Genomic DNA, 13,346 nt, shown 5'->3' with positions numbered 1-13,346 from the left:
AATCTAACTACAACGAAATTTACAAGCAAACATATAGCCACTCAAAAGAAAATAAGTAAATTAAATAAAATTCAAATTTTTAACGAAATTTTTATAGACCAAAATTCAGGGTCGTTACAGTATGTTGATAGCCCTAAAACTCATCGTCTAAGGTTTTGAGTAACGTTTTTTTTTTTTAATACTGGTGTTGACGTGAGTTTGTCGGCCAATAAGGGAAAATTATTTCTGATTTTCACATAAAGGGAGACATAATGCTCTGAAAACAAAGAACTTTTCATGATTTGGGGAAATGTTGAAGTTGTAACGCTTTTCTGGTACAATTTTAAATTTGTTTCGATTTTAAGGTTTTTGTTCTAACTTTCCCCTATTGTTTTGTTCTTTAATGGAAATTTTCCTGATTTGGGGAAGGCACATCATTGTAATCCTTTTCTGGTACAGTTTTAAAATTTTTTCGAATTTAGGGTTTTTATCCTAACTTTCCACTATTGTTTTGTTCTTTAATGGAACTTTTTACTGTTCGTTTCTTCTTTAATGGTTGTGGTCCCATACCCAAATACATGTCTGTTGTTCTTTAATGGTTTTTTGTGAGCTGCGTTGTTCTTTAATGCTTGCATGTGGTCCCTTAGGTTTGTAAAGTTGGGTTTTTTAATCATAAATGCAGGATGACTATATATGTTACCCTTCAATTGCATCATGGGGGGTATTTCAAGCATACCCCATTGGCCACTATGTATCTAGGTGGGACAGTGGAAATGGTTGACGAAATGGACCCTGATTTGATTTGTTACTTTGACTTGAAGAAAGTAATTATGTCATATGGTTATCCCACCACAAGTACTATGTATTACGTGATTCCTAGTGTTGGTTTGACTAAGGGACTTAGGGTTATAAATTATGACATAGAGGTTAGAGAAATGTTGGATGTTTACAAAGGTCTTCCAGTCATTAGTTTGTATTGTGAAAGAGGTTATGAGCCCCTTCAAATCATTTACCCTGATGATGATGTGGATGTTCCCTATGTGGAAACAAATGTTGTGGACTTAGATGATGAAAGTCATAAGGCCAATGAGGGCAATCATGAGGTGGTGGATGATATACCAATGGATAAAGGAGTTGGTGAGGATGAAGATGAAGAAGATGACCCTGATTATAAAGTAGATGAAGATGAAGATGAAGATGAATATGAAGTTGAAGAGAATGAGGATGATGAGGATGATGAGGATGGCTCAGATGTAAGTTCTGCCCTTAGCTGGATGTTTGAGAATCTGGAAGGGCCTAGTGATGATGACATTTTTGCTGCAAAGCAGCAACCAAATCAAGCAAATGGTGATAAAGAGCAACCACAAGCAGAAGATTGGTACTCAGATGGGGGGGGGGGGGGGGGGGGGATTCTAATGAGTTACTTAGTCTGTATAGATAAGATGAAGATGAAGAGGGAAGAATGAAATCCAGTAGTAAGAAGTGTCATGAGTTTAATGAGGATGTGGACATGATTAAACCAGCTTTGGAGGAGGGAATGAAATTCACTAATGTGGTAGTATTTAGGAAGGCACTAAGGGAGTGACAAGTTCAACAAGAATTTGACTACAAATTTGTGAAGAATGAAAGTAGCAGGGTCACAGTGAAATGTGAGGAGGAAGAGTGTGGTTTCAGAGTTCATGCTTCAAGAATGCAGGGTGAAAAAACTTTTCAAATCAAAACAATGACTTATGATCATAGTTGTTTAAGAACTTACAATAACCATTTAGTGACTTCACAGTACATTGCAGACAAGTACTTGGACAAGTTGAGGGATGATCCATGGATGAAAGTTGATGCATTTCAAAAACAGATAAGAAGGGAATTGACAGTTGATGTAAGCAAGAGCCAATTGTACAGAGCCAAGAACAAGGCTAAGGAAATGATTGAGGGAGACCACTTTGTGCAATATGGTAGGTTAAATGGAAACTGTTCTAAAATTCAATCCTTCAAGTTGGATTAAGATACAGTCAGATAAGCCTGGTCCAGAACTACCCCCAATTTTCTGCAGAATTTATGTTAGATATGATGCACAATTAAAGGGCTTACTAGTTGGTTGTAGGCCTATGATTGGATTGGATGGAGCTTTTCTGAAGGGTTTATATGGGGGACAAATTCTTAGTGCAATTGGGGTGGATGGTAACAACAACATGTTTCCTGTAGCCATAGCTGTGGTAGAGGTAGAGACTAAGGAGTCTTGGATTTGGTTCTTGAACATATTGTTGGAGGATATTGGGAGTGTGGAGGAGAGGGGATGGACATTTATCTCAGATAGGCAGAAGGGCTTGGTAGAGACATTCAAAGAGCTAATGCCAAATGCAGAACATAGATTTTGCCTTAGGCATTTGTATGCAAATTACAGAAAGAAATTCAGAGGTAAGGAATTGAAAGATTTGATGGGGATGCCAGCCTCTGCAACCACAGTTTGGGCACATAACCATCACATTAAGACACTTGAGAGTTTGGATAAGGGGGCACACAAGTGGTTAAAGGACATTCCAGCTGAGCAATGGTGTAGGTCTCATTTCAGCCCCAGAAGCAAGTGTGACTATTTGGTGAATAATCTCAGTGAGTCATTCAATAACTACATTTTAGAAGCAAGGGATAAACCCATAATTTCCATGCTGGAATGGATAAGGAGGAAGGTTATGAACAGGTTTCAAATTAAAAGGATGGGAATGGAGAAATATAATCAAGCCATATGTCCAAGGATCATGGCCAAATTAGATGTAATGAAGAAGGATTCAAAGGACAGTTTTGCACACTTTTGTGGTGAGTACAAGTTTGAAGTGGACTGCCATGACACAACCTACACTGTGGATTTAAAGGAAAAGACATGTGGATGCAGACAATGAGATCTAACAGGAATACCTTGTAAACATGCATGTGCTGCTATTGGGCTCAACAAGCAGAACGTAGAGGAATATGTGCATATCCTTGTTACAGCAGAGACACATATTTGGGGGTATACCAACATATGATTCAGCCAATTCCTGGCAAACATGATTGGGTGAAGTCCAACAATGAGGAAGTCCTTCCTCCCTTCATGAGAAGGCCAAGTGGCAGGCCAAAAAAAGTAAGAAGAAAGGCTGCAGAGGAGGCTGAGGATGCAGGGGCAGGTCTGTCTAGAGCAGGAAGGTATATGTCATGTTCAAAATGTTTGCAAAAGGGTCACAATCTCAGATCATGCAAGAATCCAATCCACCCAAATTATAAGCTGCTAAAGAAGAAGAATCCATCACAATCTCAGGTATGTAAAGTAAAAGTATTCAAATTCTAAGTTGCTAATTTTTTAAAGTAAAAACATACTGACCAATATTTGGCAGGCACAACAAGGTCAACCAAAGCAGAAGAAATCAAGAATAAGGATTACACCACAAACTTCAACTCAGCCCTTTGTGGATGCTGGTTTCTACACTAAACTAGCACAGTTATTTGAACCAATTAACCCTGGTTTCTACACTCAACCTAGCCAAGGCAATGTTAATTCTGCCAATCCTGGTTTTTCCTCACAGGTATAAGTAATGTTTAATTATGGTATATTCTGCATTTTTTGGTTTATAGCACTATTTAACTAAGGTTTTATGGGTGTAGCCATCTAAATTGCAATGTATTGGTGGAAAGTTTGGAGGAAATGGTCCTCGATTCAGTGTGGGGGTTGCTAACACAAAAGGACAAGCAGGTGGTGCTCAAAGAGGTGGTGGAAGGACATGTGCTCCAAGAGGAGGACAAACAGGTGGTGCTCAAAGAGGCGGTGGTAGGGGAGGTGCTTCAAGAGGTGGTGGAAGGACAGGTGCTAGCAGAGGTGCTGGAAGGTCAGGTGTTACCAGAGGTGGTGGAAGGGCAGGTGCTGCAAGAGGTGGTGGAAGGGCAAGTGCAACCAGAGGTGGTGGAAGGGCAAGTGCTCCAAGAGGTGATACACAGTCAGGGAATGGAGAAACAGGTGGTAGAGAAGGAGATTGGTGGTGGTAATTTACATATGCAACCTTTTATTGGCTAAGTTATGTAGTAATCTTATGATAAGTGTCAAAGTAATTGTCCAAGTTATGGTACTTTGACACTTATTTCTGCAGTTTTTTTGTCCAAGTTATGGTACTTTGACACTTATTTCTGCAGTTTTTTTTGTTGGCTAGTTACTCCTATAGTTTCTTTTGTTGGGCAAGTAATTGTTGTAGTCTTATGGTACTTTGTGTGGACAAGTTTGTGGTAGCTATGGTTTCTTGGACCAGTAATGCTATGCTCGTGTATATTGCTTTCTAGTTTTATGGGTTTTGACAAGTTTGTGGTTGACAAGTTTGTGATGATGCTACATGATTTAGACAGGGACAGTGATGCAAGCCATTATCTGCTATGGGTTTTGACATTCCCTTGTGGTTTTTGTTAGACCATTTAGTAGTTGTTCTAGTATGAAGTTCTCAATATAGTTTGCATTGAATCAGATTACAATGGATTGCATTTCATGATAGCATAAACAAAACACTGCATATATTTTTTCAGTTCATTACTAGGGATAGACATATTTTCTGAATTACATAACCCTTGACAAAAAAGTGCAATACATGCACATTCTACTTAGTTAAATACAACACCATAAAGCAGAAAATGGCAACGCAAGTTGCCACAAACATCCCCTTCTGCCTTCTCTCCTCAGCCTTGCTTTTCTCTAACTCTCTCTCTAAGCGGTCAATGGTCTGCAATAGCTCGTCCCTTCCGCAATCACAAGGTGGACGGTCAACCAACACGAAAAACTTGCATTTCGTGAACTGCATAAAAAAAATACATTACAATTCATTTTACAATATTTTTTAGTGTGTATAACTACCTTAAACTTACCGGATACCTTCCACACCAGTAAAACCGTCTTCCCATGAATGATGGTATGTTAGACGTACGCAGACGAGCTACTTCGCCATAATGGCAAATGGGGACTTGGTTAGATGAGGAGGAACGAGAGGGAGTACGGGAAAAAGAAGAAGAGGCCATGGTGGGTGGGTGATGCTCTGTTTTCTATTCCCACCTATGGAGAAATGATATATATAGGATGTAAATGGCTTATGGGGGCAATTTGGTCTTGCAAAAGATGTTTAGGAGGGAAAATTCCAGCCAACAAGCCATTACTTGCTTTTTCGTTACTTTTGACGGAAATACTAACAGTTCCAAACCAGTCTTAAGTACAAGGGGTGCGAGTGTTTAAAAATGAAGTAGAGGAGGAGTAGTTGAGAAACGACCAAAGTACAGGGGGTGTATCTGAAATTAACCCTAAAACAAACGGAGACGCCATCTTTGCCGTTTCAAAAAAAAAAAAAAAACAAGCAAACGGAGACCTTTTTTTTTTTAACTCACAGAAAAACCGAAAGTGGAGAGAGAAAGTTTGACTGTCCTTGCGGGGAGAGAGAGAGAGAGAGAGAAAAAGTATAGACTTTCACTTCATTTCCACACAGAACGAGAAAGACAGAGACAGATAAGTACCAAAAAAGGCAACAACTTCACGAGCTCCACTCTCTCTCTCTCTCTCTGCATCGTCACTCCTACAAATCCCCATCGCCATCGTCGAAGTGTTTCCCCAATCAAAACCCTAATAAAAATCCTCCAATCTGTTGGGAAGAACCGGGTAAGTAAAACCTTCACGAGCTTCATCCCTCTCTCTCTCTCTTTCCCGTCTCTATCTCCCTCAACCAACCCCAATCGCGTGATCCATCTCTCGCCACGTCACTCCTTTTCGCACCTCCAGCTCGATCTCACAGCTCGATGTCGATCCGAGCTCTATTTCTAGCCTCGTAATGTGATTTTTTTTCGACTTCGTTGATTCGGAGAGAGAGATGGATCGAGCTGCGGTTACGATGGGTCCGGGCATGGACATGCCGATCATGCACGACAGCGATAGGTACGAGCTGGTTCGGGATATCGGGTCAGGGAATTTCGGTGTGGCGAGGTTGATGAGGGATAAGCAGACCGATGAGCTCGTGGCCGTGAAGTATATCGAGAGAGGTGAGAAGGTGAGTGTCTAATTGCCTTGTTCCCTGACTTTTTGCTAATTTTGAGCATACTTTGTTCCGTGTTTCGTAATTTAGGGTTTATTTCCACTAAAATGGACTCCCATGTTTTTCACGGATTTCTAGGCAAGTCATTATCCTCACACACATCAACTAAAATATCATTTTGCGGAAACAACCTATTCTTGACTATTGTCATGAGCCTTTCAATGGACAAAGGGAAATCTAGGCAAGTCCTTCTCCTCACGCACATCAATTAAAATATCATAGCAGAAAAAACTTGACTATTGTCATTAGCCTGACGTTGAAACGCACCCTTAGTTTCACATTTTTAGTGATTGTTTGGTTGAAGCCCTCCAATGGACAAAGGGAAATCTAATCATAAGTTTTAGCAAAAGATCCATTAACGGCATAGTTGTAAGTTTGAGAGGCACGAAATAGCCTTCTAAAATCCGAGTAAGGATTTTAGTCTCCCTTAATTTGAGTAAAAATTTGATTAAAACTCTTTTTGATACGCATTTTGGGTCAAGGAGGGAGTTGATTTTGAGGTGTCTTACTCAAATTTCGTGTTTAAGTGAAAGAAAGGGTAAGGGCTGGAGATGCTCTAAGGTCAGGTCATTTCCAGCCCTTTACTAAACTGTTTTTCTAATGGGAGTAGGAATTTGATAGAAGTATCTTTTGACAAGACACAATCCACTTGGGCTAGCGTTAGGCTAGCCACCCCCTTGTAAATTATCCATTGAGAGTGAAGGGATCAAATCTTGCCATTGACAACAGGTGATTATTAATTTTCTTGTAAGACAACTTTCATTGGTAGTGCATTTCTACCCATAAGGACTATTTTTTGGATTGTTGTGCATGAAGCTTGATTTACTTGTTGCTGACCTCACATGATTGATTAACTCTTTGAACTCAATTCTCTTACTCCTCGACATAAAAAAAAAAAATCGGAGAACTCAGATTTGAACAATGAGTGGAGGCTTCATTACTGGGAAAGTGGAAATCTGGAAAGCCACAAACATATCCGCCCTTTTTTATATGGTAAATCACATCTTTGTTATGCATTGTGCTCAACTTGAAGTTTCAGTCAAGATTTGTGGAAGAGTTGGAGATGCTCTAAGTGGAAATTGTTGTGGGGGTGGAATTGGAATTAGTAGACACTAGTTTGGTTTTTGGTTGCTGGGAAGTGGTGTTTGGTGAAGTAGATAAAAACCTGAGACGTCAGAATAGTGAATTTGACGCTTTAAACTCACCTTCACCATGAGATTGGCCTAAGTTGATGTTTACCGTCCGTTTAATTTGCTAAGCTTTTGGAGTAAAAGATACTAGGAGTTGAGTCAGTAGACTGACTTTTGCAAGAGTGTATATTGAAGTGCTGACAACGAAGGAAAGACGTTGATCCATTAATGATTATTGTGGTAGATGGAGAGCCATATATCGGCTAAATTGCAAAAGCCAAATCTTGTAATATTTCCTCTCGCGATAAACAATGGAGGATGTGGTCTCTTCTCAATTTAAGGATGTGAATCCGGCCGTTGAGGACATGGCTTTGTTGCTATTGTTTTGTCAGATCAACTCCAATAAAAGGCAGAGTAAAGGGGAGAATGTAAACTGACAGAAGCTTGAAGAGAAGATTCGCCCACTAAAGCTTTGTAGGTAGAATTGAACTTTTTGGTGGTTGTTGGTTGCCTCTTTGGCTATGTTTTCCTTTTTTGCTAGTTTGTGTTTCCTCATAGCGATTAGTTTGGCTTGTCCTTGCCTGTATTGGTGCGACTTTGTGTGTCCTTTGGGGCTTGTGCTTTGAGCTTCATTGTATATCCTTTCTTTTTGGTATAAAAGTTGCTTGCTTGCCTTAAAAAAAACTCTTTATCTCAACCTTTGATGAAAGAAATGTTTATATTATGTTTTTGACAGAAAAGACAAAAGAAGGTAGAAGGGCCATGCAAGCTAAGCCTTCTTGCTTTGTAGTTCTCTTATTTTGCTCTCAAGCCAGGACAAAATGAAAATCAGTCAGATACTTATAGACTGCATTCGTAAGATTGTATCATGGATTTACCTGTGTAACAAATCAAAATAACTCTGTTGGTTTCTTCCTCTCAGAAGATGATGAGTTACTCTGTCAACTTGGATGATTTGAGTTATGCAACTTGTTTATAATCGACAGTGAAGGTGCTTTTTGGGTTTAATTTTATAAGGAATAGACTGTATAGGTATTGAGGATAGTCTGCATCGTATAACTCAAGTGCTTGGCTGTAATATTGTGATTGTGAAACTGCTTGTACACAATATTTTTCCTTAAATACCTTCTGCCGGCTTATTAACTGTTGCAAAAATGATTTAACAGATAGATGAAAATGTACAAAGGGAAATTATTAACCACAGGTCGCTGAGGCATCCCAACATTGTTCGATTCAGAGAGGTCTATAATTCAGTCCCTGTGTTTCCTTTTTCTGCTTCTTTTCTTTCTATGTTATGTGTTGGTAAACAAAGAGAAAAAGAGAACAAGGTTCAGTTAAATTAAATGGCATTTAACTTTCTGCTCTAGGTCATATTGACACCAACCCATCTGGCTATTGTAATGGAATATGCTTCTGGAGGAGAGCTCTTTGAGAGGATATGCAATGCAGGACGCTTCAGTGAGGACGAGGTTTTGATCCAACAATTGATCTTTTTTCCTTGGATGAATCTCAACATCTGTTATCTTTTGTGTACACTGTACACCTTTTTGTACTGCAGGCACTAAAACTCTACCCATTTGAACTGCAGGCACGCTTCTTCTTCCAACAACTCATATCAGGAGTCAGCTACTGCCATGGGATGGTACCTAAACTTGTTTACTGTGTTCAGTGTCATTATTTCCTTGTCCTTTAAAGCAGGATTAGTGGTTAAGTGAGATTGTGTTCCTTTATGAAGCAAGTGTGCCACCGCGACTTGAAATTGGAGAACACATTACTGGATGGAAGCCCAGCTCCTAGGCTGAAGATCTGTGATTTTGGGTATTCCAAGGTACCTGGTCATGTTTCTTTCTATTGCTCATTTGCTTATATTCACAAAATATTCTCTGCTTATAAGATACTATATCTCCTTTTGCTCAGTGTTTTGCATGGCACTAAGAAGCACGGATACAGATACGATACGATACAGATACGCGGATACGTGATTTTTTCAAAAAGAAGGATACGATACGTTGAATATAAAAGTAAATAAAAAATATATTATATATAATTTTTAATTCCTAAAGTTTCATTAATGATTAAAGTTTTTCATTACACAAGTTCACCATTTCACATGCCGAGAGAGATATTCTCACGTATAGTTATATTTATATAATTGTGTCTATATAGTTATATATATATTTACATACACACAACGCGAGAGAGAGAGAGAGAGAGAGAGAGAGAGAGAGAGAGAGAGAGAGAGAGAGAGAGAGAGAGAGAGAGAGAGAGAGAGACTTACAAGGTTGTTGAGAGAGGATATTGTCGGTGTGTTTCTGGTGTCAGTTGGTGGGGAAAAAAGAAAAATATAGTCCTACTTGCAATTTTAACCCATATATTTTAAGTAATAACATATTTACCCTCGTGTGTATCCGAAACATATCCGAGCATACGTATCCAAAACATATCGGATACGTATCCAGAGTGTATCGTGCGGATCTGAAATGTATTAGGATACCCAAAAATAATTCTAAAAGTAGGATACTTTAAAAAGCATATCGGATACGTATCTGGAGAGTGTCGGTATCTGATACGGATACGATACGTGATACGGAGGCCAAAATAGAGTATCCGTGCTTCATAGTGTGGTAGTATTTCGAATGCATGAGTGCATGATTAGTCTTTTGTGACTCTGTGAACAACACCCCTCAAACCGAACTACAATGATGGATTGATGATAATGATTTAAGTAGTGAAAAATAAAAATAAAAGAGAAACAGAGAGAAAAAAAATATTCCAGTGTGCCTATCGATTCTATATGTGTTGTTGGTCATTCTTGTATGCATTCTGACTGTTTTTACTAATCTCAGTCTTCGGTGCTACATTCGCAACCAAAGTCAACTGTCGGAACCCCAGCCTATATAGCTCCAGAAATTTTACTCAAGAAAGAGTATGATGGCAAGGTAAATCAGTTTATGATAACTCTATTATATTTTGCTCTGACAAAGGCAAATTGAGTGCTGCGAACCCCGTTAACTTGATACATATTTTTGTAACTAATAATTCTGAGCTTTGTTTTTTCCAAACTGTATACTGGAGTTTTCGTACTGGTTTAATAGGGACTTGTGTGGGTGTTCTTTGGCAGTCGGCATGGACTTGTAATATGTCTAGCTCTCCAGTCTAATTTTTCCTAAACCTCACTAAACCATATCACCATTTTTGGCTTTTTAATATCTGCTTAGCAACTGTTTTGGTGGTAAGCCTGACAATTCTTCTAATTGGCCAAAAGATCATGCGATAAAGCTGGCCTAGTGTGTTTTACCAGAACAGGAATCCAAATGGGAACTTCTGGGGGAACATGTTCATGTAGCTTTCTGGTTTGAGGGCTGGAGTTCTTCTGTTGTAGTTGGGTAAAGAAATAAAATTACGTGAATTCTGACAGGATGATTGATGAAAACTACTCCTATACTACAGAACATGTTCATCTGTAATATGTATAATTTGCAAACAACATGAATATCAGTCTTGATTCTTCAGCTTGGGAAAAGAAATATTCATCGCGGATGATTAATCTTCGTAATGCATAAAATGTCAGATTCCCCGGAAGAGATGTCATATTTATCCTTCCAATATGGGAAAAATATGTGAATCATGTGAAAAGAATGTCAAAGTCGTACTTTTAATACTGATGTTCTAGTGGTCAAATGGGACACTGTACTTCAATAACACCCTGATATGGTATGGCAAAAGCAAAAATATCTGTTTGCTCTCCTATGTCCATGCATTCTTTGTAACTGCTGCTGTTTTACTTGTTTTATGTGCCATTACAATTACAGACTGCAGATGTGTGGTCTTGTGGGGTAACCTTGTATGTCATGCTGGTTGGTGCATACCCATTTGAGGACCCTGAGGAGCCTAAAAATTTCCGCAAGACGATACAAGTAACTGTTCTCACTTGCTCTTACAATAGACATGCATCTCAAGTGGAGTACTCGACTTGATAATTCTTTGCTTTATGCAGCGAATTTTGAGTGTTCAATACTCTATTCCGGACTATGTTCATATTTCTCCAGAGTGTTGCCATCTGATCTCAAGGATTTTTGTAGCTGACCCTGCAAAGGTCAGTTACTATTATAGCTTGTACCAGAGTCTATTTCTTGATGCGAAAATTGTTTTCCCTACTTGTTTAGATTTGCATTTTTGGAAGGGAGTTTGTGCTATTTTTTGAGAGTATTTCTATCTAGTATGAGTTGTGTGATTGGTAGACCTGAACGCATAGTCAGAACTCATGTTGACATGTGTAAACTTGACATTCCTATTAAAATGCTGTCTGGAATGTGCAGCCACGTATGTGTTGGAAATAGTTGGTATAGACTATAGAGTCTGAAATGATGAACACCTCAGCTGAAATATTCAAAATAGGAGTATCGAAGCTCTGAATGTATAAAAACTGAATTTAATTGCACAAATATGCATATATGCATTGATTTGCATGTACAGCCATGTTCTTGTATATACTCATGTAGATAAGATAACGGAGTCTGTATCCAAAATAACTGAGTCTATCCTAAATATAGTGGCCTGTTGCTGACATGCCTGAATCCCTTATTTTTGGTAAATTATATTTGTTCCCAAACAAAGATCAGTACGATGCCTCTTTTTAAATTCCGTTTGACCAAAAAAAAGAGAGATCAGTACGATGAAACAAAAGTGGTATCCCCCTGGGTCAAAACCCAGATAAACGGAGCAAACGCATGGCTACAAACAGCACAAAGGGTGAGAACCTAACTCTTACTAGGCTACCACTTTCAAACCGGAAAAAACAAGCTAAGAAACAAAAGCTTAAACCAAGAGTCTGAAAGGGAATATTTCAAGCTGCACTTGTTGGCAATCACATGCCAAACTTTTTGTGATAACTAGTGCATGCCTTACTTTTGGTTTGTCATTTGGTTGGTGGAATTTGAATTCATTTGCTTTACCAAATTGAACAGAGGATATCCATTACTGAAATCAGAAGCCACGAGTGGTTTCTAAAGAACCTTCCGGCAGACCTGATGGATGATAACACAACGAACAAACAGTTTGAAGAGCCCGATCAACCTATGCAGAGTATTGATGAAATCATGCAGATTATTGCCGAGGCCACCATTCCTGCCGCCGGGACCCAGAGTCTCAACCAGTACCTGACCGGAAGCCTGGACATTGATGATGACATGGACGAGGACTTGGATACCGACCCCGACCTTGATATCGATAGCAGCGGAGAAATAGTCTACGCCATGTGATTGTCTACAGAAATTATGTATCTTCAGTCTTGTGTTTTTGGGTGTAAAAGGTAGGAGGTAAGTGTCTTCAGTTGCGTTTGAAGATCAGAAAATTCAGTCACTTGCGGTCGCAATGTACACTTTCCACTTGTATCTCTTTAATGTACTACCTTCCATGCTCATTGTACATTTGTACCGTTGTTGTACTATATGTATGCCATTTCCAACCGGCACTTTCCTATCTAATTTGGGTGTATTTTCCGTTACTGATTCGCATAGATCTTGGTCTATTGTTCTTCCAGTTTCTTTATCCTCCCCCACCGCATGCCTCCATGTTTTACCTCCGTTTTTTTACATTTGGCCATTTGAGTCTTTATACTCCATCTGTCCCTTTTTTAGAATCCAGAATTTCATTGGGCTGTCCCTTAATAAGTGTCCATTTTGTAAAGTTAGTGGATAAAAGTTGGTGAATTTTTCATTTTGCTCCTAAAAGTATATTTCATTTTAAAAAGTTTGTTAGTAAAAATATAATGATGATATTTTCATAGAGGGTAAGGAGAGAGTGGAGGTAAAAGCTGATGTAAAAGGTATAATGATGATGTCTTTATAATAAGTTGAAATTACGAAGCAGAACACTTAGAAAAAAGACGAAAGGAGTAGTTTGTTTCGTGGATGATCGAAAATTTGGAATTTACATTATCTCATTCTTATTCCATCCTGCATGTACTTGAATCTCAATTCGACCTCTAAATTTGGCCATAAAGATTGTAGGTGATTTCTACAAAACTAATGCAAATGTCGTATACACTGTCGCATGATAAGGGCAAGAGTAATGCTAGGTACAAAGAAAATTTATCCCCGAAAGTGTCCCGATAAAGAGTAATGCTAGGTACAAAGAAAATTTATCCCCGAAAGTG

General features: G+C 38.8%; 2 protein-coding genes across 3 annotated transcripts; both read left to right on the top strand.

Moving 5' to 3' along the window:
- The first annotated feature begins 1,940 nt into the window (after positions 1-1,940).
- Positions 1,941-2,873, top strand: LOC131327546 (uncharacterized). Its single transcript, XM_058360701.1, has one exon. The coding sequence runs from the start codon at positions 1,941-1,943 to the stop codon at positions 2,871-2,873; it is 933 nt and encodes a 310-aa protein (XP_058216684.1).
- A 2,513-nt stretch (positions 2,874-5,386) lies between these two features.
- On the top strand, positions 5,387-12,695 carry LOC131325206 (serine/threonine-protein kinase SRK2E). 2 transcript variants are annotated; one of them, XM_058357321.1, is made up of 9 exons: positions 5,387-6,014; positions 8,356-8,430; positions 8,557-8,658; positions 8,778-8,831; positions 8,925-9,017; positions 10,036-10,128; positions 11,002-11,106; positions 11,187-11,285; positions 12,157-12,695. In XM_058357321.1, exons 1-9 carry the CDS (start codon positions 5,838-5,840, stop codon positions 12,448-12,450), a joined length of 1,092 nt encoding a protein of 363 aa, XP_058213304.1. In that variant the 5' UTR covers positions 5,387-5,837; the 3' UTR covers positions 12,451-12,695. The 2 variants fall into 2 exon arrangements, with proteins under 2 accessions (XP_058213304.1, XP_058213305.1); XM_058357322.1 differs by lacking the exon at positions 8,356-8,430 and having other exon boundaries at positions 5,430-6,014.
- Positions 12,696-13,346: the final 651 nt, after the last annotated feature.

This window comes from Rhododendron vialii, chromosome 5a (genome assembly GCF_030253575.1).
Source record: "Rhododendron vialii isolate Sample 1 chromosome 5a, ASM3025357v1".
Taxonomy (NCBI): Eukaryota; Viridiplantae; Streptophyta; class Magnoliopsida; order Ericales; family Ericaceae; genus Rhododendron; species Rhododendron vialii.
The sequence above is the reverse complement of the archived record's forward strand: the minus strand, read 5'-3'. Positions and strand labels throughout refer to the sequence as shown.

Excerpts from the sequence above, each read along its gene's own strand:
- LOC131327546 (XM_058360701.1), top strand. The coding sequence starts at position 1,941 with ATGGAAACTGTTCTAAAATTCAATCCTTCAAGTTGGATTAAGATACAG.
- LOC131325206 (XM_058357321.1), top strand. The coding sequence starts at position 5,838 with ATGGATCGAGCTGCGGTTACGATGGGTCCGGGCATGGACATGCCGATC. Across the intron at positions 8,659-8,777 it reads GACGCTTCAGTGAGGACGAG|GCACGCTTCTTCTTCCAACA; the intron begins GTTTTGATCCAA and ends TTTGAACTGCAG. Across the intron at positions 10,129-11,001 it reads AGAAAGAGTATGATGGCAAG|ACTGCAGATGTGTGGTCTTG; the intron begins GTAAATCAGTTT and ends TTACAATTACAG.